The sequence below is a fragment of the Purpureocillium lilacinum genome, assembly GCF_023168085.1.
Source record: "Purpureocillium lilacinum CBS 284.36 DNA, scaffold_5, whole genome shotgun sequence".
Classification (NCBI taxonomy): Eukaryota; Fungi; Ascomycota; class Sordariomycetes; order Hypocreales; family Ophiocordycipitaceae; genus Purpureocillium; species Purpureocillium lilacinum.
Window position 1 is genome coordinate 1253068 of NW_027072115.1, and position 25727 is coordinate 1278794.

At 61.8% G+C, this 25727-nt stretch overlaps 5 protein-coding genes across 5 annotated transcripts; 3 read left to right on the top strand and 2 right to left on the bottom strand.

The window, feature by feature from the left end:
* Positions 1–769: 769 nt before the first annotated feature.
* On the top strand, positions 770–3267 carry PLICBS_006979 (uncharacterized protein; the record flags this gene model as incomplete). The annotated part of the gene is made up of 2 exons (XM_018320367.2): positions 770–2083; positions 2200–3267. The coding sequence occupies 2 exons, from the start codon at positions 770–772 to the stop codon at positions 3265–3267; spliced, it is 2382 nt and encodes a 793-aa protein (XP_018180264.2).
* Positions 3268–4710: 1443 nt separating this feature from the next.
* Positions 4711–5489, bottom strand: PLICBS_006980 (SMP-30 gluconolaconase LRE domain protein; the record flags this gene model as incomplete). Its single annotated transcript, XM_018320368.2, has 3 exons — positions 4711–4972; positions 5101–5295; positions 5407–5489. The coding sequence occupies 3 exons, from the start codon at positions 5487–5489 to the stop codon at positions 4711–4713; spliced, it is 540 nt and encodes a 179-aa protein (XP_018180265.2).
* A 3235-nt stretch (positions 5490–8724) lies between these two features.
* Positions 8725–10860, top strand: PLICBS_006981 (uncharacterized protein; the record flags this gene model as incomplete). Its single annotated transcript, XM_018320369.2, has 1 exon — positions 8725–10860. One exon carries the CDS (start codon positions 8725–8727, stop codon positions 10858–10860), a length of 2136 nt encoding a protein of 711 aa, XP_018180266.2.
* A 1789-nt stretch (positions 10861–12649) lies between these two features.
* PLICBS_006982 (NineTeen Complex (NTC) component) lies at positions 12650–14698 on the bottom strand (the record flags this gene model as incomplete). Its single annotated transcript, XM_018320370.2, has 1 exon — positions 12650–14698. One exon carries the CDS (start codon positions 14696–14698, stop codon positions 12650–12652), a length of 2049 nt encoding a protein of 682 aa, XP_018180267.2.
* Positions 14699–15047: 349 nt separating this feature from the next.
* Positions 15048–16940, top strand: PLICBS_006983 (U4/U6-U5 snRNP complex subunit prp31; the record flags this gene model as incomplete). Its single annotated transcript, XM_018320371.2, has 2 exons — positions 15048–15353; positions 15450–16940. The coding sequence occupies 2 exons, from the start codon at positions 15048–15050 to the stop codon at positions 16938–16940; spliced, it is 1797 nt and encodes a 598-aa protein (XP_018180268.2).
* Between the last annotated feature and the right edge of the window lie 8787 nt (positions 16941–25727).

Here is a 25727-nt window from a genome sequence, read left to right on the forward strand (position 1 = left end):
CCATCACCAACCCTTTGCCGACCTCCCTGCTTCCTCGTCTGGCCTCGTCCTGCGGCCCAGCTGAGTCCCTCGGCTCTGCAAACCTGCCGGCTGACCGTGTCGAAAACGTCGCCAGCTAGCTTTTTCTGCCGTGCCGTCGCTCTCGGTCGCTCGACGCTCGACTCAAAAGTTTTCCCCCCTCATCGTTTGCGAGCCGACGCCTGTCTCAGGAAGAGCCGTGTTTTCCTCCCGCCGACGTGTTTGCTGAGGCGTTGCGATAACAACAAGGCGTCTTGCCAGACTCCTTTGCACCTACGAAGCATCACTGCTAGCAGTTCGTTTGTTATTCGGTAGTTTGACACTCGCCGCCACCTACGCTGGTGCCCGATTGCCGCTGCTTACCGACGAGCCGGTCGGTTTCTTTTTTTTTTTCCTGCTCGCAGCACTCGCACCTGTCTGCCTGCAACCATCCTCGTCGAACCACGACACCCAAAAAAACACAGCCGACGACGTGCTCATCGCAAGGAGGCTGAGTTATCGGAAGCAATATCCGTCAGGTCATAGCCGACCAGACACACCGTGCACACCTATTTCGGAGTACACACGCCGAATTTTCTCGTCACACGTCGCCGCAACCACTTCTCGTTGTCGGTCAAACCATTTTACCCCCTTTGGGGAGCGTCGGCATCACGCCCAGAATCGGCATCGACGCATCGCGTGTTGTGACCGAGCTTCATAGCATTGGTTTACTTCTCGCGTGATTTTCACAGTCGCATCCAACTCCATCGAGATGGCGGCTCCCTCAGCTTTTTCATATGCCCAAGCGGCCAAGGGACAAAACCCACTCCCTTCAGCCACGACTTCTGCAAACCAAACCGCCCAGCCGCAAGCCTCTGAGCCGGCCTCCTCCACGACCAAATCCTCGACGACCATCGAGGACGCCTTCAGACCCGAGTCGACCCGCACAGGGGAGTCCGCCGCTCCAGCAGCTGAGCGGCAGGAGATCGATTCCAACCTCGGTTCCGAGAGCGATTTGCGATCCGACGCGACCGCCGAGAAGCGGTCCGAGACCAAGCGGGATGACGACGCCGGCCGGTTAGATCGACCCTGGCGGAGGGCCGACAAGAGCACGCGGTCATCGAGCACGGCGACGCGGTCCGTGGATGAACAAGATTCGCGGAAGTCCCGAAAGAACAAGAAAACCAAGGCATCGGACAAGCAGCCCGGTGACCAAGCGGCCGAGACCGAGAAGGAGCAGGAACCAGTGCCCGAAACTCCCAAGATTGAGCTGTCCGAGGCGCCAATCCCTTCTGTCAACATTTGGCATCAGCGAAAGGAGGCACACTTGGCCAAGGCCAAGCCGACCACCGCTGCAGCCGAGGTCATCACCAACGGCGAGTCTGCCCCCGTCGTCGGGGAGGATACCAAGAAGGCCGTCAAGCCCAGCGCAGAGACCTCTCCCGCACGCGACGCCGCTCCTGTCGCTACGACGAATGGCACGAAGCCGCCCCGAAAGGCCACCGATGCCTCCACCCGCCCTGAGCGGAACGGCAGCCGAGGCTCCAGGGTCGCCGAGAAGGACGCCAAGGAGAGCAAGACTGAGCTCCCACCTCCCGTCGACGACTCTTCTTCCTGGCCCACGCCAGAGACCGCCGTAAAGGAGGAGAAGAAGAAGCCGGTGACGGCTACCGTCGACCGCCAAGAAAAGGAGGTCAAGGATGCTCAGGAAGACGCCTCCCAGGCCAAGCCGCGCCAGAAGGAGAAGTGGGTGGCGTACGAATACGTGCCTTCTGTCAACTTCGAGACACAGATTCCCCAGATGCGCAACTCGAAGCCCCGAGGCGGCGCCCGAGGCACCAACTCGACCCGTTCCCCCGCTGGCGCCAACGTCGCCGATAAAACGGCCACCGCAGCATCAACCACGAAGAGTGGCGAGTCGAGAGATCGAGCCCGCGAGTCTGGTGGTGCCTCTACCAGAGCTGCGTCTGTGCCACCCGCCGCAAAGCGCATGTCCATGGACTCGAGCAACGCCAAGGACCAGAAAAAGGCGCCAGGTCACTCTCCCGGAGAGAAGACCAAGGACGTTGCCTCTGCCCATCAATCCGTACGTACCCCATTGATTTGTATTTATCAACTTCCCGTCGAGGTTTGCCGAGCGTTCATTCGGTTCTTTATTCCCCATCCGCTCCCATGAACCATGCTAAGTATAGTCGTCTTCAGGAACAGGGTGGTGCCCGGGACCGTCATGAGGGCCGCAACGAGCGTGGACGAGGTGCATTCCGCGGCAGAGGCGGTCACCACTCCATCAACTCAACGCACTCGCAACACCAGCACAACAGCTCTGCCTTCGCGTCCGGATCGATGACTTCGCGGCCTCAGGGCCCGTACAGCCCGCCGCCGAGACAAGGTGGCCACAACCAGATGTTCATGCCGCCTCCTCAGCGAGGCGGTCGGGGTCGCAACGGTGCCGGTGCCAACTTCCACCACCGCATGTCCCTGCCTAACGGCGCCACACGGCCGCCGGCTGTCCAGACTCAGTTCGGACCGTACGACTTCCCCATGGCTCCGATGTCTGCCATCCCCTTCCAGCCGCCATACTGGGACAACGTGGTCATCCAGATGCTCAAGGGCCAGATCGAATACTACTTCTCAATTGAGAACCTTTGCAAGGACATGTACCTCCGAAAGCGCATGGACAGTCAGGGTTTTGTGCACCTGCACTTTGTCACGGCGTTCAAGCGCATAAGGGAGCTTACGTCGGACATGGGCATGATTCGCGCCGTCTGTGAGGCGTCGGTCGAGCTGGATTACGTCGTTGGCGAGGACGACGTTGAACGTCTGCGCAGACGTTCCAACTGGCAGACGTTCGTTCTGCCGCTCGAGGAGCGCGACGACTTGGCCCGGAATAACGGACCCTCGCACATCACATTCAAGAACCGGCCCTACAACTTTGGGGCGTTCAACGGCATGGCGCCCGCGCCGTACGGAGTCTCGCCGCCGCTTGGGTACAACCCCCAGAGCGAGGTCCAGTTCCAGCAGCTCCCCGATAGGCATGGGGTCAATGGCATGGTCAACGGCAGCGCAGGTGGCCACGGCGCGCCCACACAGCTGTCCGCGGAGGTACCTGATTTTTCCCCGTCGGGCCTGACTTCCGTTGGTGGGCCCGTCATGGCCGACAAGGCTACCATCGATGCTGGTAGTGACACAAAAGTCAACGCTGAGACGTCGACAAAGGCTCTACCGAACGGTGTTCACGCTGAAGAGACCTCGGAAGGTGCTCAGTCGTAAATCTTCTGGTCCAGCGTGGACGGCGTTGGGTAGTTCGCGGGGGAGTGAGAAGTTGCGCTGGATACGCGGCGTCGAGAGAGGACGACAAGCCAGATTCCTGTCGCCATGCATCGTGGGGCAGGACGTAGGACTCGTCTGCCCATGCTGGCCCTTATCGGGGCCGGACGAGATACGACCTCACACAAAGGCTCTGGGTTGCCGCACGCAGCACAGGAGGCCAGACGAAGGCTGGCACTCACCAATGATCAGAATGTTTGTACGAGATGTGGTCCCATTTACTGATTCAAAGACGGAGGAACGGCGCAAGAGACGTCGTTCACATTTCTCTGGGGCCTTGATGGCGCCACGAGCCGGGGCGCAACCAGTCCGTGGACGGGCAGGGATATTCTGCGAGCCCTCCTCAAAGCCTGTGACGGCTGGGCTTGGGGCGGAAAGTTCTGCCTTTTTTTTTTATCTTTCTTCCTTCATTTTCATTTGAGACATCCAAGACATGGCGTCGTACTGGGCTGCCGTGGACGGCTCCAGAGAGAAGCCGCAAAAGGGGTATCGTGGAAGCCGAGCACACACACACACAAGGGGGAGAGAGACCACGGGGACGAACGCAGATGAGGCAGGGGGAGAGAGAGAGCGCGAAGGGGATGTTGGGTGAGGTGGGAGGGCGGGTGCTGCTGCTAAGCATGATTATTCACAACAAGGTTTGGGTCAAAAGGGCGTGGCATACTTGTATTGTACGAATAAAGACCAGCGAAATAATCGAAAATAAAAAAGAGCAGGTGGTCATGGAAATTCAGTTCTGTGGGTGGCGGGATACCTGATACCATGATGGATGGCGGGGCCGTTGGGCAATGCGGGTGGGGGCGAGAGGGACGGGGGGTTGTTGACGCCGTGTGCCGGGTGACGCACCGTGCGCGATGCGTGCACAGGGTGGTGTTGCTTGTCTGTGACGGGGCGTGACGGAGCGTGACGGAGCGGCTTGAGGTGATTGACGATGGCAATGAACTTGTAACGAGGCATTGGAGTTACAGCGGGTTCAGCGCAAACGATTGTTTGTTGCAGTTATGCGTCAGAGCCGTGTCTTGTTGGTGTAGTAAACCCTCGAAAACAAAGTGAGGGCAAACGCCATATTGCAGGGTTGTTAAAGCACACCGATTTTATTACACTCTGTCAAGATACACTGTCCTCATCCCGATTCAGTCCAGTCCAGGTCTCCTCCATTGGAGATAGCAACTACTATATTACCTTTCCCGCGAAGGGCCATCATGGGCCATCTGCCCTCGCTACGCCCTCGCCCTACAGCGATGCAATCTTTCAAGGGGGCGGAAGTGGCCCAAGATAAGAGCAACGACCCCGTCGCACCTTGCGCAAATACCACTAACGAGGGACTGGGCGGATAAACTTGAACTCGCCGCTCGATTGCTGCGCTTTGCTCCCTGCGTTGCCCGCTCACAGAGCGGCGGCGAGGCCCGCGAGCAGGGCCATGCTGGCGACAGCGTGGCCGGCGGTGGCCTGGGCGGCCGGGTTGGAGGTTGAGGAGCTGCTACCGGTGCGGGAGGAGGAGGCTGAGCCCGTGCGGCGGCCCGTCGTCGTGCCGGATGACAACGACGGCGCGGTGGTGGTGCCCGGGGTTCGGCCCGTGGTGATGGTGACGTTAGAGCTGGGGCTGGGCGTCACGTTGACGGTGGTGTCGGTCACAATGCCGGTGCCACTGGGCGTGAGTAATTGCTGTCAGCGTCTGGGCGAAAGATTGTATTTGCACGCGGGCACATTGTAGCCGCGAAAGCTGTATACGATACCGGGAGGGGGAAGGACGGAGGAAGGATATCGGGTACTCACGTCACACCACTGGTGAGGCCGGTGGGGATGCCGGTGCTGACACCACTCGAAGAGGCGGCGCCGGACCCGGTCGCGGTGCCCGTCGCGCCGTCCGAGGCCGACTCGGAGCTGGCGGCCGAGTTGGAAGCCGTGCCGACGCTGAGGGTCGGCAGGGGTGCGCCCTCGATAGTGGTAGGCTGGCCGGGGAAAGATACCCTGCGTGGTGGTTAGGTAATTTCTCTCAACGTCGCCATGTCTAGCGAGCAACAAGAGATGACGAGAACAGAACCAGGACCGAGGAAGAGGATAAGGAGCTCAAAGACATACGACTGCTGGCGACGCTCAACGTCGACGGCGGTGGCGGAGGCAAGGCCCGCGAGCAGGGCGGCGGAGACGATGGCGACCTTCATCGTTGGGGTTGAATCGAAAGACGGAACGACGGGTTATGTATACAGATTAAAAGGTTGCGAGAGCGACTGGAAATGGTGATGAGCACAGAAGTGGGAGCAAAGTTTCGAGACTCGTGGAGGGCCCGTCGCCGCCGACTGGGGTAACGGGCGACTCTTATATATACGGTTAACACGCGGCGCCACGCCCCGGCTCCCAGATGCCTTGTTGGGTCTTAGCCGCCTGCATGCACGAGAGACGGGGAGATGCCGCCAGCCGGACAAGCACCAGCACGCATTTCTACCGAGTCAGGTCGCGCCATCATGCAAAAGGCCGGCAAAACAAAACCAATGCGTTGCGGAAGTGGACCGGGGGAGGGGGGGTCTGAGGGACGGTTGCCCGGGTGGTGCGCATGGAGACTTATACAAGTCTAATGTCGAGTATATGATACCTGAAGAAACATCACGCCAGCGCATGGTGCAGGGTCCTCGCCAGATGGGTAGGCAGCTAAACCTAGCAGCAATGCCGTCTGTGTCACTGCCGGTTCCGGGGCGAGCGCGCCATCGCCTCTCACTCATTCAAGTCGGTACCGTACTGTACAGTACCGCTGCACAATACGAGGCCGAGGAGGAAGAGGTGGGCCAGGGGGTCGCTCCATTGCTACATCGTGTACACGAGGTGCAAGGTTCCACGGTCGTGGTGTCTGAGAATAGAAACGAAAGAAATAAAAAAAGAGGAGCCGGAGCCGGAGGTATCGAGGCTGAACGTGTGTGTCTTGCGCGTCCCGCGTGGACGGAGCTTTAGCTTGAGCTCACGCCGCTCGCTTGTCCGTGAGTGCTCTCTGCCTGGACGGGGCCCCGCGAACGTTGGCCGCAGCCGTGCCTCATTCCTGCACGTGGTCCGATTCGAGAACGTCATGCACCTGGACGTGCGTCTGGCCAGGCGAGAGGCGGTTCGTCGAGAGAGACAAGCGCAGCCGGTGTGGTGAGGGCCTCGCGAGCAGGAGACACTGCGGCTAGGCCGCAACGGGCACGAGGTGAGCGGCATGGGTTTGGTTGCTTGGCCCCGGTGAGGGAGGCACACACGGATGAGAGGACCCAGACGAGACGGAGTGGCGGACGGGCAAGGATCCTGGACGCGGAAACAGGCAAGGCATCGGGACACGCGGCGCTGCCGGCGGTGCTACAGGCTGAGCGGGAAGGGGGAAAAGGCCGGCACATCGTCATAACTGCGTCTTGTCAGTTTTGCTTTGTTGGCTCGACAAAGATGGCCCTGTCCGCGACGTTTGAGATGCGCAAGAGGACATCAATCGACGTCAAGCTCGGCGTGGGCAACAAAGCATTGCCTTGCATCGCGGTGCGCATTGCGTGACAGACGAGTCCCGCTGCGTCGGAGGCCGAGGATGTGCAAACACCGCCGCAGGATCACCGGCCATCCGGGGGTATAGCGTGCCCGAGGCCGTACCCACGTTGAGAACGTAGCTGATACCGAGACGCAACAGATGAAACGCTGGGCGACCGGACTGGTAGGAAAACGCCGCCAAGGGACGAAACCCGGGCCTGGATGGAGAAGGAGCCCAAAACTCAACACACGCGTACCGAGTACGGAGTACAAGTAGGTGAGGGAGAACGCGGAATGGCCAGGGTTGCAGGCTTCCAAGGTTGCTCGTGTGTCCACTGTCAACGATCCAGGTGCACGCAGCAAGAACCGACGGCCTAGCTGTGCCTGCCCAGCCTGGCATCCGTTCCCTGCGGTGACCAACCACGGCCAGCTCCGTTGCCCCACCTTCTTCCGCGCCACACGCTGGGGCTTTGCTGTGGCTGAGCAACAGTTTGTTGTCCACGAAATGGTCCATCATCCCCCACCCACCCATTACCTCACCTCCCTCAGGCTCTCATTCAACAACCGCCACCCATTGTTGCCTCCAGTCGAAACTGCTGCTAGCGCTGGGCGCGGCGGGCCGACCAGTCACTAGGGCCGCCTGCGGCGTCATGCCGCCCGCCTGCCCGCCGCCTTGTCGGGCGCGCTGGATCGCTGCCCGGGCAGCAACCAGAGAGCGAGGGCGTTCGTCACGCGTCCCGGACGGTCTCCTGACACAGTCTGAGAGCTTGCGCCGGCAGTTTGCACGGCCGCCCGGCCCACGGAAATGGGAACCGGTTCGAATACTGTTGAAGCGGGCAGCATGCAAAAGACAGCGTCCTCGAGCGGCAAGGATATGTCTTTCATTCGTCGGGCACCCGGTCGGCGCGACGGCGGCCTTGGGTAGCACCCACGCAACGGCCCGGCACTTGGCGGAGTGCCCTGATCCCAGACAAGCCGCACACAAACCCCGAGTGAGAGAGACTTGTGAGAGGCATCCAGGCAGCTAGGCCTCCCTCCCCGTTGGGGCGCGCGGCCGGGGAAACGGGGGCGAGATTGGGGCACAGTCTGCGGCCGCCGTCGGGCAAAGTGCAGAAAGTCGGTGGCGCAGTAACTACCCGGCGAACGAGGGGTCGTCGGTGGGCGCTGGCCACCTTTGAGCCGCCTTCGTTGCGTGCACAGCCTGGCATCGCTCGCTGTCAAAGGCACGCCAAAGGAAGGGAGACTGACACGGGTTCCAAACGCCCTGTGAGGCGTCCTGAACAGACTGCGCCCGAGAGCAGAGCATTCAGTCAAAGAGGCAACCGCCTGGACACCCAGGTCGGCCACGACGATGTGGGAGGAGGGCCTGATGAGAGGGGCATCCGTCATCAGCACCCCCGCCATCATTACGTCTTGCCCCGCCGCCCGCCTTGCGCGCGCGCCGCCGCCCATGTTGGATGGGATGTGCATGTCTTTTGGCTGCCGCTGCGGCAAGAACACTGGTCGTAGTGCTTGGTGCGTAACTGTGGTGTTCGGTACGGCACAGTGCTCCCCGTCGCTGTTGCAGATTTGCATGGAAGGCAGCGAAGAGGCGTGGCACCTCCTGCAGCAACAGAAGCCGCCACACCCACCGCCCACGCACCTCGATGCTCCCGAGTCCTGCCCTGCCCGCCCCCTTGCTTGGCAGGCCGTGCGCCCTCGCTCCTTCCACTCCTCCGTCATCTTGTCTTTGACTGCAACCCGGCTTTTCGCCTCCTCCCCAACCACTTTACTTCACCATTACAACTCATCGCCTCATATCGCCCCACGCTGTGGTAGAGGCCAGAGGCTCTTTTTTTCATCAACTTCGTGTTTCCCCGTCGTCTCAGCGTATTGATACATCGTCTTCGAACCGTTCGCCAACGTGTTGCCGGCGGAATGGCCAGCTACGACCCGTACGACCGGGACTATTCCCGCCGTTACGTGCGAGAAGAGCGGCGCGACGACAGGGACCCTCGCTTCCTAGACTCGCGCGGTGACTACGGGAGAGTCTACCCCTCGCGAGACTTGGTGCCTCGCGCCCGCGAGGACAGTGACTTGTCAGTCGAGGAGATTCGCCGCGACTTCCCTCCGCCCAGTGGCCGTGACATTCGCCGCGCTCGCTCTGCCGAGCCTCAGTACTACGAGGACGAGTACGATTACCGCCGCGGATACGACTCCCGCCACGACCGTGACCGGGACCATGACCGCCACTCTGACCGTCACGCCCGCCGCGCCGGCGGCAGCATGTACTACGAGGAAGAGGAGCGCAGGGCCAAGCCCAAGAGCATGTCCAAGCAGGAGAAGATCATTGCCGCGGTCGCCGGCGCCGCCCTCCTGGTCGGCGGCAAGGAGCTCTACGACCGCCACGAGGCCAAGACTGACGGCACCAACGTCCAGCGCAACGCGCTCTCCTCGGCGGCCCTCGCAGGTTTTGGCGCTCTCGCAGGCTACCAGGGCGCCGAGTTCTACAGCAAGCAGCAGGCCAAGAAGGATCAGAAGGCCACCTACATCCTGCACCGCGGCCGCGACGGCCAAATCACCGAATACTACTCGGACGAGGAGGAAGGCTCCAAGGAAAAGAAGGGTCACAAGAACTTCCTCGAGAGTGCCATTGCCGCGACCGGCCTGGGTGCGGCCGTCAAGACTTTGACCGGTGGCGGCAGCGATGACAAGCGCTCCGACACTCGCAGTCGTCGGGGCAGCCCCTCTGGGTCCCGCGCCGGCTCCCGCTCCCGCTCCCGTGGGCCCGGCACGAACAAGATTCAGAAGGCCGCCATGGCGTCCCTTCTAGCTGGCGCCACCGAAGCTTTTCGCGTGGCAAAGGAGCCCGGCGGTTGGAAGGGCGAGAAGACCAAGCGCATCCTTACTGCCGCTGCGGGCGCGGCCACCGTGGATGCTGCCCAGAGCGATAGCCACGGCAAGCTGGGGCTGGCCGAGTCGGTCATTGGTGGCTTGGTCGGCAACCGCCTCATCAACGGATCGAAAAAGGACATTGAAGAGGACAAGCTGACTGGGAGGAGCCGATCGCGCTCTCGAGCCCGATCGCAGAGTGGCGGCGGCGGCGGTGGCACCGGCCTCGCTGCCCTGGCCACCGCTGGACTTGGAGCTCTCGGGGCGAAGAAGGTGCTCGACCACTCGCGGTCCCGAAGCCGCGGCCGCGACTACGACTCCAGAAGCCCCTCTCCCGATCGTCACCGCCAGAGGAGCCGCAGCCGCAGTGTCGTCGACAAGGCTCGCAACAGCCTCGCCAAGCTCGGCATCGGCGGCGGGGCGGTAGCGGCTGCCGACGACCACCGCAGGCGGGACCAGGACGACTTCGATGACCGCGGGAGCTCCCGACGCTCCCGTCGGTACTCCGACGACGAGTACGACGACGACCGGGGCCATGGCCGAAGCCGTGGGTACGAGTACGAGTCGGAGCGGTCCCATCGCGGCAGCCGTCGGGACTCATCCCGCCGGCGAGGCGGAAGCCGCTCCGGCTACGGGTCCGAGTCTGATCTCGGAGACTCGGACGAGGACGAAAAGAGGCAGAGGAAAATGCGAGGTAAGCAAATTTTGACAACTGGTCTTGCGACGGTTGCCACCATCCACGCAGCACACGGTGTCTACCAAAGCATGGAGAAGAGGCGCGCGCGGCAGAAGGCCGTCAAGGAAGGCCGTCTCAGCCCCGCCGAGGCGAAGAAGCTCAAGACCAAGGCCATCATGCAAGACGCCGCGTCGGTCGGCATCGCGGCCTTGGGCATCAAGGGCGCCATCGGCGAGATGAAGGAGGCCAAGGAGATGACGCACGAGTGCAAGGAATTTAAAGAAGAAAAGGCTCGTCGCCACGAGCGACGGGAGATGCGCAGGCAGCAAGGGCGCAGCCTCAGGGACGGCAGCAGCAGGAGGGCCGACAGCCTGCCTGCTGGCCCGCGGTCTCGGTATGGCGGCTACGAGTCTGACGAAGAGGATGACTACGGGCCGCGATACTACGACGACAACCCGTACAACGCGGGCAGGCTTCCCGCCCCGCCTATGGGATACCGTCCCTGAGGGCTGCTGTCCGACTTCTGCTGCATCTTTCCTCAGCACTCGTGTCACGGTCGGCGCTTCCAATCGCGACCTGGCATGTCACAACGATGATGATAACGACGATTACGGCCTTGCGCGCACATCTGCGACTGGTCTCATGAGCACTTGAACAACGGCGTCACTGGGCGTTGGAGAGCAAGACAAAGATTTCCATGGCATGGGTTTAGCGAAAAACACGCTGCTTTGAGACACTGACCCTTCACCGTGCTGCGTGGCATGACCTTGGCAAGCGGAGAGGAGAGGCGAGATGCATGATAGATCAAGCCTCACCCGTCTCCCCGTCGCCCCGGTGTTTTCTGCGAGTCCCGCTCCCCTTCTCTCCTTTCTTCCGTCCACACCCATGTACTCGAGGGCGCACCGACTAATGAGGAACGAACTGTAACAGACCATCGCCGCTACTGAGTGGTTCAATTCGCCGGTTGTGCTCCCCCCCCCCCCCTGCCGACGCGCCGGGAGCTGGCCAGGAGGTGATCGGCACATTTTCCGAATGGCCGGGACGCGGAACGATCGAGGATCGGTGTAGAACACGGCCGCCCGTGTCTTACGAGTATCGGTCGGCAAGGTGGCCCGTGAGATCCTGACCTGCTTACCAATGACGCACGCGGAAGTGGGAAAGTCGGACGGGAGGGGAAGGGGGCCGAGGTTGGGTTGTGCGCTGACGAGGGCCAGTCCGGAAAAGACGGCTCTGGTCTGCAGGGGACACGAGGCATGCAGGACCAGCGCGGCGATCGGGGGATCGGGCTTGGACGGGAACGTTTTGTCGTGGCAGGGAATTTGCTTCTTTCTTTCGCGTCCAGCCTACGGGCGGACGAGGACTTGTGGACGAAAGGTATCTAACTAGACAACGTGCGAGAGACACTGGATGAATGAATGACGACTACGATTTCCTGTCTCGGATCGCTGCTCTGCGTGCCTCGAGAAGCGTTCTGTTCTACGGTGTGCGGTGTGCGATCTGGGAGGGAGCCATCGGAGGAGGCTGGTGGTAAGTGTAGCGTACTTTGTAGTGTGGTGTGGTCTGGACCCTGGGCGTTGAAACGAGACGGGCCTTGATTTGGGGGGAAGCGGAGGGGGACGCGAAACCCCCACCATCAATGACATCACCGCGCCGGGTGCCAAAATGGAAATGGAAACGGGCTGGCCTGCGAAGCGAGCCGAGCCTCCCGCGGGCCGGGCCCCTTCCGCTGCTGGGAGCAGGGCGGCTTTGCGGCAGGCATCTATCTGTCTCTCCGGAGGACTCCGTGGAGTAAGCCAGTTAGCCTGCTTCGAGTTGTACAGACTGCTGTCAATACTCTGTACGGAGTGCCGCGTTGATGTGGTTTGACGGGCGCCGGCCACATGCCACGTGTTTGACGGATTTGACCATGAATGGAGCTTCCTCGCCGTGCTTGCGCGGCGCGGCCCCCATGAAGCGATCATGTCATACGATGTATGTATGTAGGTGAGGTAGTTAGTTGGTGTTGGACGGCGAGCGCCGAGTGCGTGCATGCATGTTCAGGGATGAGCTGGAATTTACGGCGCTCATCTGTACTGCCCTCCATCGTGGAGAGACGGAGGCGTATTAAGATACGGATAGATGGGCACAATACATTTGCTGCTTGCTCTCCTGCCCGCCTGGTTGCCGTGCCATTCCGGCGCCCAAGCCCTCAAGTAGGTACCATGACCGCCAGCAAACCCCCCTTTCTTTTGGTGTGTTGGCTGAATGTTTGGCTGTCCACCCTGCCGGGCCCCTGCCCTGCCTCTCCGCTGCACATCATCTCGCCCCCGACAGGTCGCCGCCCGTCTGCTTCCACTTCTGTGCCAGCGCCAGCACGCCCGACAGGCTCTTGGCCTGCTGGTCGTCGGCGGGGAAGACGTAGTCGACATACTCCTCCCACGTGTCGTCGTCGAGGCGGCGGCGGCGCTTGGTGCGCCGCGGCATCTGGCGCTGGACGCCGTCGACGTCGGCCTCGGAGCCGTGCGTGCGCTCAAACGACAGCCAGGCGTTGAGCAGCGACACGCGCTCCTCCTTGAGGTCCTTGTCGCGCATAGACTTGAGCGCCCGCTCGAAGACCTTGCGCGCGCGCGCCTTGGCCTCGTCGCTGACGGGCTGCTCCTGCTCCTCGTCCTCTTCACCCTCACCCTCCGCCTCATTGTCGTCGTCGGGAATGTTGATTTCAAAGTGCGCGTACGAGATCCACACCTTGACGTGGTCCGTCTTGGCCAGCAGCCGCTCGTAAAGGGCGCGCGTGCGCTCGTACTCGCCCTCCTCCTCCTCGAAGTCGATGTACGCCTTCCACAGCAGCTCCGGCATGTCGAGCTGCGGCTGCGCGACGGCCAGCTCGAAGATGGCGCGCGTGCGGTCAAGGTCGTCGAGCCCGCGCTCCAGCTCCGCGAACCGGATCCACGTCTGGCAGTTGGCCGGGTTGTACTCGACGTGCTTCTCGTAGAGCGTCCGGCACCGCACAAACTCGAACAGCTTGCGCTCCAGGTCCACGTACCCGACGAAGAGCTTGTCCTTTGGGCACATGCCGAGCGCCCGCCCCAGCAGCTTGCGCGCCGCCTGGAGCTCGCCCTGCCGCACCTCGAACTGCGCCGCCAGCAGCCACACCTTGGCAAACGTGAACTTCTTGTGCGGTATCAGCCCTATGCACGTCGTGTAGATCTGCCGCGTCCGCTCCGCGTCCTTGCCCTCGAGCTCCTCCCAGATGGCGTAGAATATCCACAGGTACATGTACCGCCGCCAGTGTCGCTTCTCCTGTGTCGGCGGCACCTGCGCTACCGCCCGCTCGTAGACGTCGCGCACGCGATCGGCGTTGCCCGAGGCTTCCTCCAGCCCGGCGTAGTCAAACCACGCGTCGTAGTTTTTAGGGTTCTCCCGCACCTGCTCTTCGTAGTGCCGCCTCCGCTTGGACAGCACCACGTCCTCGACGCCGTCCTCGTCGCCAAACTGCTTCTCGAACGTCGTGTACGCCTTGTGTAGCGCCATCGACTTGGAGCGCGGCAGGCGGTCCAGCGCATACTTGTAGATGGCGCGTGCTCGCTCGTACTCCTTGAGTTTCGCTTCGAACCGGGCATAGGCGATGAAGAGCTTCTCGTCGACGAATTCGTCACCCAGAGATTCCACCGCCTCGCCAAAGACCTCCCGCACGAGGTCGCTGGTGCCGTTCTCTTCCTCAAATTTGGCCCACTTGATCCAGTTTCGTGGCTCCGGGTGGACCATGGTGAAGGTCCGGAAGATGTCGCGCGCCCGGTCGAACTCGCCATATCTCTTCTCCAGCTTGATGTACGCGCTCCAAGCTGCTTCATCCGGCTGCCACTGCATCCACCGGTCAAAGACCTGGCGCGTGCCCGGGATGTTGCCGAGCATCTCCTCCATGTAGACATACTTGTACCACAGCTTGTCGACGCGGGGCAGGATGGCGACGGCGCGGTCGAGCAAGTTGCGGGCATGGTTAATGTTCCGCGACCGCATCTCGGCCTCGATATATTGTATCCAGAGCTGGACATTGTGAGGGTGGGCGTCGAGGGCTCGCTCGAAGACGGACCGCGCGCGCGCAAACTCCTTTTGGTCGAGCTCCCATTGCGCGTACTGCGTCCAGTTGTGCAGGCTCAGCCGGTTTCGGCGAACGTAGTCCTCGAACTCCTTGCGCTTGCGACCCTGGTACTCGTGCAGCTCCTCGAGGTCGCTGAAGCGTTGCGTGGGCGCCTGCAATGAGACTTCCTGGCGGTCGACGGCCTCGCGCAGCAGCTGCTCGGCGCTGATCTGCACCGGCGCGGCGGCCTTGTTCTTGACCCTGGGCGGGCCCCGAGCCGACTCCATGTTGAGATGCGCGGCGCTGCTGGCGACTGGGGGATGAAGATTGGGAGGTGATGGATGATGCGGACAAGCGTGGTCGCGGCCCGGAGACGAGGTCGTGACGAGGCTCAAAATTTGGGGACTGGTATCGCCGATACGTCTTCGTGGCACCAAAGCGAGTTAGCGGCAGTACAGCGCTCCCTGCTTGGTCAGCGCCACAGTGCTGCTTGGCCGCCTGTGGCGTTGACCCTCAGCCTCGCTGCCTCAACCGCCAAACAAAATATTTGGGCCAGCGCCATACCTCCAGGCAGGCAACTCATCATCCTGCACGAACAATCTTTCGACATCGCGCATCCGTCCAATCTCGCCCGCCATGTCGACCGTCGCGGACGAGCTGCTCAACGACTTTGGCAGCTCCGGGGACGAGGCGGAAGAGGAGAACGATGGCCTTGTCCACCGCGAGAATGACGAGCAAGATGGCGACGACCAGCGCAACGGGGACGCCATGGAGGTGGACGGTGCCAAGAAGGACGACGCGAACGGCGAGGACGACAAAAACATGCCCGACTTAGAGGATGCGGAGGCGACCAAGGCGAGGGTCGAGAAGATGCAGCTCGCTGGCGTCAAAGACGTACGCAGCGTCGCGAGCCTCATGCAGACTTTGGAGCCAGTTCTCGAGGTTAGTTGCTGCCCCCGTCACATGCCATGTTTGAGAGGATGTGTTCACATCGGCCTTTGGAGAGATAGACCTAACGCTTTGGCCCCGACGCTACAGAAAATCGCACACTATCGAGCCAAGTCCGAGTCGGAGACGTCGGTCATCGGCAACATCGAGGACCACCCTGAGTATAGTCTGCTCACGCAGTCCAACAGCCTGTCCACCATGATCGACGGCGAAGTCGCCCTGGTGCACAAGTTTATTCGCGATCACTACTCGGCGCGGTTCCCTGAGCTCGAGCGTCTCGTCACGACGCCGCTCGAATATGCCAAGGTCGTCTCGATCATCGGCAACGGACCGATGGACTCGGAAAGCATCAAGTCGCTACAGACTTCCACGAACAACCCCCTTGGCGTGGGCCTGAAAGCCGTCCTCGACGGCCCATCGCTCATGATTGTCACCGTGGAGGCAACGACATCCAAAGGCCATGAAATGAGCGAGGAGGAGCTGCTCCGTGTCCGCCAGGCCTGCGACATGGCTATTGCCCTGCACAAGGCCAAGAACACCCTGATGGAATACGTGCAGTCCCGGATGACGATATTCGCGCCGAACCTTACGACTCTCATCGGTTCTCTCACGGCGGCCCAGCTCCTCAACGCTGCAGGCGGCCTGACAGGCCTGTCAAAAACGCCCGCATGCAACATACCTTCCTGGGGCTCCAAGAAGCGCCAGGCTGGTCTGGCCACCAACATTGGTGTCCGGCAGCAGGGCTATCTCTACCACTCAGAGATGATCCAGCATATTCCCAACGACTTGAAGAAGCAGGCCATGAGAATCGTTGCCGCGAAATTAGTCTTGGCCGCGCGAGTCGACAGGATTCACTCGAGCCCTGACGGGAAGACAGGAGACGACCTCAAGTCGGCGTGCCTGGAGCGACTGGAGAAGCTCACGGAGCCTCCGCCAAACAAGGGTGGCCGGGCTCTGCCCGTACCCGACGACAAGCCCGCGCGAAAGCGTGGCGGGCGCAGGGCGCGAAAGGCCAAGGAGGCACTGGCGATGACAGATCTGCGCAAGGCCCAGAACCGCATGGCCTTTGGCAAGGAGGAGAAGGAGGTGGGCTATGGCACCGGCGAGGGCACCGTGGGCATGGGCATGATCGGCCAGCAGAACGACGGCCGGATTCGGGCCCTGCAAGTCGACAACCGGACGAGGGCCAAGCTCAGCGCGAAGAACAAGGGTTGGGGCACGGGCAGCACGGTGGGCTCCGCGTCCAACATCGGGTCGTTTGGCCCCTCCGGCGGCATCGACCTGGCGGGCAAGGGTCTCCGCTCGTCAGGCGTCGGCAGCAGCGTGGGCGGAGCCGCCTCGTCGCTCACCTTTACGCCGGTGCAAGGTCTGCAGCTGGTCGATCCCAAGACGCAAGCAGAGCTCACCCGCAAGCGCAAAGCGGAGGAGGACCGCTGGTTCAAGGGCGGCTCGTTCACCCAGATCGGAGGCGGCTCGGGCTCGAGCGCCAACGGTGGCTTCAAGGTGCCCGAGCTGCCGGCCGCGAAGAGGGTCGATATCGGCGCGTCCAAGATGGGGCCGCCACGGAGCCGGCAGAAGTGAGGCAGAATCTACAACAACCAACAAGTTGCTGTGGATTTGGGAGGAGGGAGCACCCAGTTTGTGGCAGCGAATCACGGCGCGATGATACCTAGGCCATGGAGAGGCGGCGGCGGCTTGTTTGCTACTACTAGATGATGCGGCGAAGGAGGCGTTTTGGGCATGGCGGGCAGTCCGGGGAGCAGACAGAGCCCCTTGATGGTTTTTTACTTGTATGTATGTATAATGAATGGTACACAGGACACGGCTCTTCGAGACGGCTATATCACGCATCCTCATCCTGTGAAACCCCTGTGGAAGCGAGACAAGCGCGTTCGCGAAGTTACGACTCCGGCTGAAGCCGCAGCATCGTGAGGGAGAGGGAAGAACAAGTGGTTCAAGACTTTTCACGCAGCGGGTGCCGCGGATTTGTTTGCCCAGTTGTAACTGCCTAAGGGCATTCGCCGCGTCCAACGTGATGCTCAGACTGGGCGCACGTCGTTCGCAGCGACATGCCCTCCGGGCAATACCCCATAGGATAGCCGCGGAGACACGAGCGAGCCTCACGCCTCTCATCATGGGAAGTACTAATACATCTCTAGGCTTACCCTTTCACACGTTTAAGTTGATTTCGTCGGATTCTACTGTAAGGTTACTCGCCTCGCCAGCTTCCATAGAAAAGCCCCCTCCACGGGCAACGACGCTCAGGGCAACTTCGGACAAGGAAGCGCAAACACGCTATCATGAAAGCGCATCTATGCCGTGCTTGGGACAGTGCTGGGACTCAGGATCGCTGGTGCATTGCATGTACCTGCCACGATGGCCTTTGCGGCTACAGATGCCGTCATGGAAACGTACTTTACACATACGTAGGGGTCCGCCGCCCTCCTCCATGTCCTGTCCTTATCGAGGATAATGCGCCGATCCCGATGCGAGATATCTGCATCCAAAGCAGGGGCCGGGCTATGCAAGTCCCCTAGGGGTCTATCCGCCTGCATCTAGCTGCATATGTACTCATTACTGTCAAGCTTCGATCCGGGGTGCATAGCTAGGGCATTGCTGTGAACACGACAAGTGCCAACGTAGTTAGTGCAGGGTATCATGACTTATACTCTGTTCGACTTTTATGTCGCGCGCGCGCGCTGCACCTGCGGCACCACAGATCTCACCTTGTGCCAAATCCCCCGTCTACGGCACGGTAGGGTAGCAGTGGGCAGAAACGGGGGTTTCTGAGACTTGATACAGAGTCTGAGGGTAGTTCAGCGCGGCAGGGGTGAGGCTTCTCTGGTCAACACAGATTCGCGCGGTCGAGGATGAAACCCCCTCTCATCTTCACCCACTCCCCAGATCTTACTGCGATGCTGAGTTCGAGTTCTCCACCCCAGAGATCCAAAGGGCATCTGAGTCCCTCGGTAGCGCAACCGGCGCAAAAGAAAAGCTTCAGCGGATGAATGGTGCGTCAGCCCAGCAAAAGGAAGTAGGTACTCGGAGGCAGCTCGAGCCGCGAGGAACCATCTCAAAAAAAGATCTCGATCATCTCGGTCTGTCTTTGCCTGCTTTCTTCTTCCCATCGACAAGTCAGAAATGGGGAAGACATTGCGCATGACAGGTCAAGGGAGCGCGAGGACGCCAGTTACGCGCAATGCCCCCTCTGCCGCAAGTGACAGGTGACAAGCTGCCGTCTCAACAATCCCAAGTTACATTGCGAGATTCCTCATTCCCTTTTTCTTTACTCGCCGTGGGGCGCCTGGAGCCTCAGGCGCACCGGCGCAGTGGGCCGCCGCAAGCGACAGTGTCTTACAGCATCGAGATCTGCCAGGCTCAACGCCGAGGCATGCTCGCGTGATGGCCGGCAGCATGCACAAAGGGCATGGCAGGGATCCGGCCAAGATAGGGATGTCATGCGCGTAACGTGACAGCGGCAGCAACCTAATACTGTCACGTCGACGAGCCTGGGTTCGGGCACGAGGTCTGGCCGCCATGCGCACTCGCCAGAGATGTTTTGGTGGTTGCCCATCCCAGCAGCAATGGACTCGGTCTCCAGAGCCTCCAGCGGGAGCCGATCCGCTCCCACGTGCTACTGCCCCGGGATCATCGCAAAAGCACAACGCCCGGGTCGTGAAGATGGGAGTCTATCACTTTCGGATCTTTTGCTCCAGGGAATGTCATGCGTGGCGCACGAACGGTGCTCGTGATATTGCCATGTCGCGGCTGTCCGCTTGCCCGTGTCTTCCAATCTCCGGCAACAGGGTGGACATTCCCGGGCAGCGGTCGGGTCGCGCAATTGCATCGCCGTCACCGCCGGCTTTGTGTGAGATGGCTACGACGATGGGGACGGGGACGGGGACGACGATGACTCTGGCCTGGGACACGATGTCGCGGCGAACCCGGTCCAAAGCGGAACCCTTTGTCTGCGGGCTCCTCCGCCCTGACGAGAGCTTCACTCAGAGGAGCCGAGCCGGACTTGGGGTGAGGACGGAAAACATGGCGCCCACCCCTGAGGGGCCGCCAAAGTCGCCCACAGAGCGAGCCTCGAGAAAGGGTGCCATTGCCAAAAGAAAAGCCAAGTCGTGGCTCACTGGGCGCCCAGGTGCGGCGTCGATATGACGTCGTTGACGCAGGGCTGGCACGCCCAGGGTACGGACGGTCTGTCACTTTTTTTTTCTTCCTATCATCCGCCCACACGATCGACGTGCGTCAGCGGCTGCGGTCGCAACAGTCGCGCAGTAGCCAGGGGCGGGACTGGCAGAGCAAAGACCGGTTTGTCTTGTTAGAAACCACGGGAGCAACATCACCAGTTGCACCCGGGGGATGTCGTGAGCGACGAAAGACATGGCCCATGATAGTCTGTTAGTGAGAGTTTGAGGCGCCGTCGAGGCTGTCGCTACCGCCGCAACGAGACAGCAGAAAGCATCGACGCCGGATGCAGCCAAGCAAGCCACAAGAGCTGTCGTATCCTCAGGGTCGAGACCCTGCACAGGGAGGCACAAGGCTTTGTCTCCGGAAGAGGGCCTAGTATGCCGATTGCGTATAGTCGCGAAGCTGGCAACGCCTGTGGACTCTCGAGGGATCATCAGGGACGGCTTATTGCCTGTGCCTGTTAATCATGCTGCTAACTCGGACGCGGGGGAAGGCAGAGCGTGCATGATCCATAACTTTTGCCCGTCCAGCTCAACGGCGTCTTGTGTGTCTCATTTTGCAGGTTCTGCATGACCATTGTCGAGATTGGACGATGCGCAAGCGTCGCTCTTTTCGGTGGGAAACGACCAAGCCAGGCATCCCGACGGACAATGTTTTCGGATCGCGATGACAAGAGGAACGTGGAGCTGAAGGGGTGGAGAGTGGGCTTCCAGGGCCCTTCGCTGAGGTGTGCTGGCGCAGCAGCCGGGCAGGGTACATGGGGTACATGGAAGGTCGCTCCAAGTTGTCCCACACCCTGTTCGCCAGCCAGGGACGGGGGTGCAGCTTGGTGGAGCTCTGGTGGGGTCAGCGCCGACCTACGACCTTGGGTGAACGCCCACTGCAGTCAGCAGCGGCGGGCACCTCAGCGCAAACAGCGACGGAGACGAGAGGTGAGGTACATTCAATGTACGAGAGGTACGACGTGTGCGCAGACAGGTAAGACGGGTGGGGTGCACGGCTGTCCTGACGAAAAACTCCAGCCGGCAGATGGTTCAGCCGGCGCAGTTGACGATGACGACTCGTCGCCGGTTGTCTCATGGGCGCAACGCATACCTTCCCCAGAGGAGAGGCTCTTGTTTGATAAGGGTTCGCTGACCAAAAGTCGGGTGACCGCTGGGCCCTGGTCTTGCAATCAAGCCGTTCAAAAGGGATGTGCCTTGATCTAGGCAGGCGCTATGCGGTGATAACCTGCCTCCAGTACGACAGCACCTTGGCAAGTGCGCAGCCAACGGTTCCTGGGGTGCCCTCCTGCCTGCGCTTCTTCCTCTGGTAAATAAGCAAGGTACCTACTTGGTAGTGCTGGACGGAGTGCACTCCGCCGTGCCTTCCCAGGCAGCTTTGCGGGCCGACGGGGTACCGCGAGCGGGGCGAGAGCCATGATTGCACTTGCACCTTGGAGCCGGTCGTTCCTGTCTGGCTTGCGCGCAGATAACGCAGGAGCACTTCAGCAAATCCGACCAGGTACTTGGCGCTCGCTCTTGTCAGCGTCAGCACGCATGTACGAGTGCTACTTAGGCACTGCGCATAGGTACGCGCGTGCCTTCCTTCGCGCAGTGAGGGACTTCGTGCTTTCCAAGGTTCCGTCCGACAAGAGCCCGCTTGCCTGCCAAGCTGCCCTGGTGCTTTGGGGGCGCCGCGGGTCGCCGCTGCCGCCATCCACGGCTGCTACCTAGTACTGCCCGCTACTACAGTGATACTCCGTTCCTTGGCTCAGTAGCGCAAGCGCTGGCTGCCCGGCCTCAAGAGTCTCTTGCAGTGGCTTGTGCAGGCATTACGTCGCGCTCGCTGGCACGTCTGCTCCGTTCGTCCATGCCCAACCCATCCAAAACAGGGTCGATCAGACACCACGTCTCCAGATGCTCAGCCTGGCCGGGCCAAACCCCGATCCCGCATACGCCGTGCGATGCACGCGCGCAGTCTTCCCACAGCAAGCCTGGTCCTTTCGAAAAATGGCTCTGCTCCTGCTGCCGGCTCTGCCGCAGCAGGGCCGGCCAGGGCCGCAAGCACCACCCACCCCAACGCTGCGATCGTCAACCGCCTGACCGGTTCTTCGTCTCGAGACCCTGGCAATTGACGGCTTCCGAGGCTCGCAAAGTCAAAGGGTCGCTGCCGCGTCGCCCGGGGCTACGACGCATCTGGACGGTACCATCAGGACGCTTTTGCGCTACCGGGGACGAAGACGAAGAGCTTGCGACGCCCTTCGCCATGCCTAGACCTGTGCAGCAACTTGCTGGCAGTCGCTGACCCAAGAATGCAATTTGCCATGTCGAGAGTCGAGGGCTTTTTATCTGCCCGCTAACGCAGGCTCATCTGCCAGCGCGTTCTTGCACTTGGCGCTTGCAAACGTCTAGTCTTGGTTGGCGCTGCTTCTCACGATTGCTTCAACAGACTATCGACCACGGGTGGTTAGCCCAACACCATGATGTCGTGACCGCGCCACACACCAACCAGTCGCCGTGCTCATCCGCCACGGACGGCGAGCCAAGCGAGCGGCGCTTGCACCTGAGCCGACGCCTCATGCCCAACCTTCGTTGCACATATTGCGGCGCGGCTGCTCCGGCATGGCAATCGCACAAGCCTGCCAAAGTCACAGAGGCGGGTAAGAGCTCTCGTTGATGTCCGGCCGATGCAGAGTCCCTCATGCTCGGCGAGACCTTCCTTTGGCGTCTGCTGGCTGGCTGTCCAGGGCGGTGACGTCGACGCCAGGCGCAGTATTTCCAAAAACGGGAGTCGGGATCCGCGACCCCAGACGGCTTGGCCTGGCAGGCCGTGGACCCAGAAGCCAAAAGCGTCGAGCGAGACAACAGCTTCGTTGAAGATGGCAAAACCCCTCGTCGCCCCTCGGAGCAAAAGGGCCGCCACGGCGCACACAGTGGCTTTGTCGTACAGGCCTGCAAGCCGGAATGGCGCAAAGTCAAAAACCAGCATCGACGGAAACAGGGGCGGGGCAGAGAAAGGCATCCGGGCCAGCATGGCCATTGTGTGAGAATCGCATGCTGGCGCCAGAGGTAGCGGCGAGGTAGACGGCTGTTCCTCAAGTCAGGCGCCGCAGAGCGTTTGGCCGGCCGGCGCAGAGGAGGGCCATGTACCCCAAGTACCTGCCAGCGTCGACGTTTTCCGATCTGTCCGATTACTGGTCGAGAGCTCGGCGCCGGACCTGGACCCTGGCACGACCCTGGATCTCATGAGGCGTCAGCTTTGGGCCCCTTGGGGTGACTGTGGCCCAGCACACGCCCCAGCACCCCACGAAGGGCCCCTCCCTCTCCCCCCCCGGCCGGGGCCCGCCAGCTCGGCTCTCTCTCCCTTGGACATGTTGCACATCCGGGAATTAGGTCCGACAAAAAAACACTGCGAAATCATATTAAAATCATAATGACGACAGAAAACGCCTCTCTCGCCATCGTGGCCACGCTTTCGGGAACAACGCAGCAAGGACAGGGCCGGATTTTGCTGGCGGGGCAGAGGGTCGCACAACAATCAGCACAGCATCGATGGCACGCCAAGAGGCTACGAGGAAGATAGGGTTCTCGCGATCTCAGCATTCCTGCCTTGAAGGCGCCACAGGCGCAACAGACGACGGGTAGCCGGTTGCGTGTCGCACATTGAGTGCCAGGATTGGGCCTGCCGGCCGCCATGCTATCGCAATGTCGTTGACGAATGCGTCGCACGAACCAGTGGCGCCAACTTTGCGCAGGAAAAACCAAGCACATTCTTTGCACAGTCGAATCTTGTCGCTGGACTGCGCGGCAGCACACCAGCAGCATGCCCCGCTTCCAGCGCTCCGAAGCGGCTTCCAGCGTCGCGGGACATTCATGGCTGATCTCCAGAGCGGCGTAGTGAACTCGTGGCCCAGCGGGCTGGGCGCCAGCGGACAGACCGGCGGGCGTAAGAGATCTCGATCCTGACGTCATCTCCAGCGAGCGCAGGGGGCACAGAAGCCGTCGCAGAGTTGAAAAATCACGGTCCCCTAGGCCGTGCGATGGCCGTGCCTCCTGTGCTGACGAGCTGGCTCGGCCCCTGGCGGCCAGGCTTCCCTGGCCCTGAAGCGCGCCGCCGCGTCCCGGGCGACGAGGGCGGCTACGAAGGTGTCATTGCGATCGAGATTTTGGTGGTCGGATCAGGGTCCTCGGGTGTGGGAGCGGCGGGTCCGTCCCCGCCAGCTGGGCTCCGGGGCGCCGCGCTCAAGGAAACCCTTGAGATTCTTGCCAGGAATGGGCTAAGCGCTGGCTACCTGCGTGCCTCCCTACGTCGAGCGTGATTATTGTTTATTTTCCTGCTGGTGCGTCTGCTGGTGCGTCTGCACCGGGGCAGGCGGAGATGCGGTGAGTAATATGTATTGAGCAAGACCGCAGGCTCACAGCGGAGGAGAAACGGCTTTGCCTGCTCGGCACCTGGTCTGGTCCAAGCTCCGGGGTCAAACTCCGGAACCTGGGCGGCTGACGGGCTCGTCGCCACGAACATGCCACGGGTCGCAGGCCGAACGTGAGAAGACGTGGCGCAGCAAACAGGCGGTCGACGACGAGCTTTGCCGTCGAGCTGCCCTTGGCACGGCGAGGCGAGAGGCATGCGCATGGCTTGGGCACGGCACGGGCAGCAGATGGCGGGCATTCCAGCAGCGGGGGAGGCCGGACAGGCGAGCAGACGGAAGCGAGGTCAAGGCGGGCCAAGGTCGGCGAAGGCGGATGGAAGCTCAAGGGAGGGGGGAGCCAGGCCAAGAACAGAACAAGCAAAGATACGAGTCAAGCCACAGGGTACTTGGCGAGGGGGCCCGGTACGAGCGAGAGACCTCCACCGGGATGGGGCCTCGTGGACCCTTGCGGTCCTGCCTCTGGCCCCTGTCCGGCGCTTTCCAATGGGAGACGACGCAGGGAGGGAGGGAGGCGTCGGGTGGGGGGAAGCATGGAAAGCTGCAGCGGGATCGGGGGTGCGTGTGGGTGTCGTGGTGTGTGGTGCAAGCCGGGCGCAGGCCCAGGCGCAGGTGCAGACACACACGCGCAGTCTCGGAGCGGTGCAGTGCTTGGAACAGGCAGTCGGTCAGGTCGGGCCCGTTGACGAAGTGGTGTGCCGTGTGGGCGCGAGCGGAGTTGTCCTCCAGTGAATGACCAAGAGGACGGCGGGAGAGAGACAGACGACGCCGCAGGACCATGGCCGCTCCCGGTACGCGCGGGTGGGCTGGCGCAGCCTACGATGCTCTCGGCGGTTGTTGCTGCTGCTGATGCAGTACCGCCGCTGGCGTTTACTCAATGCAAGGCAGCCAGGAAGCTACGGACTGCCCGGCGCAGCTCGTGGAAAACGTCGAGCTCGAGCCCCTCCTGCCCCCCAGCCCCCGGGGGGTTCCCCCAGGCGCCCTTGGCACTCCCGGGGCGATCCAGTGCTCAGCAGGTCATGGTGCTTGCCCGCATGCCCGCCTGGCGGTGCTGAGCAAGAACCGGAGTGCTTGGCCGGTTTGGGGGACCCGTCGACAGAAGGTTCCTTGGGGCGGGTGGAGCTGCACCCAGGCGCCCACAGGCGTGTAGCATCGTGGGTACCAAGGCGTCGAGGTATCTGCTGGTACCTCCCGCTACCCTGCCATCCTGCCCTGCCCTGCGCCGGGCCCGGGGTGTGGGTGTGCGCACGCCTGCCGCCCTGCCCTGGCCTTGCCTTGCCTTGCCTCACCTCGCCGCCTTGCCTGCCCGCACACCAGGGCAGCGCAGCGAGACGCCGCAGGAGGCTGCCCGGTGCACCACGCAGCGGTGCCGCCAGTGGATGTGGGCGTGCGTGGTGGGTGTGCCCCCTCCCCCCAGCGAGTGGATGTTCCCCCAAGTGGGCGTCCCCCAGTGGGTGAGCGACCCCCCCATGGCCCCCCCCCCCAGCCCAGCCCAGCCCAGCGACCCGACGTCTGGTGCTTCCTCGATCCCGTCGATCTCCAAATGGGTTTCATGCGCGACACGCTGCTTTGGCCAAAACCTCCATCCCTCCCTCCATCCCTCCGGCTCCCTTCCCTCCTTCCCTCCTTCCCTTCCCTTTCTCCCTCTCACACACACAACAAATCTCGTCGAGCTCCAGCACACGCAGTCTTTCGCCTCTGCAGTCCATACAGGTCAAGCAATCGCGAATCCTTTCGTTTTGGGAGAGCATTCGACACGGAAC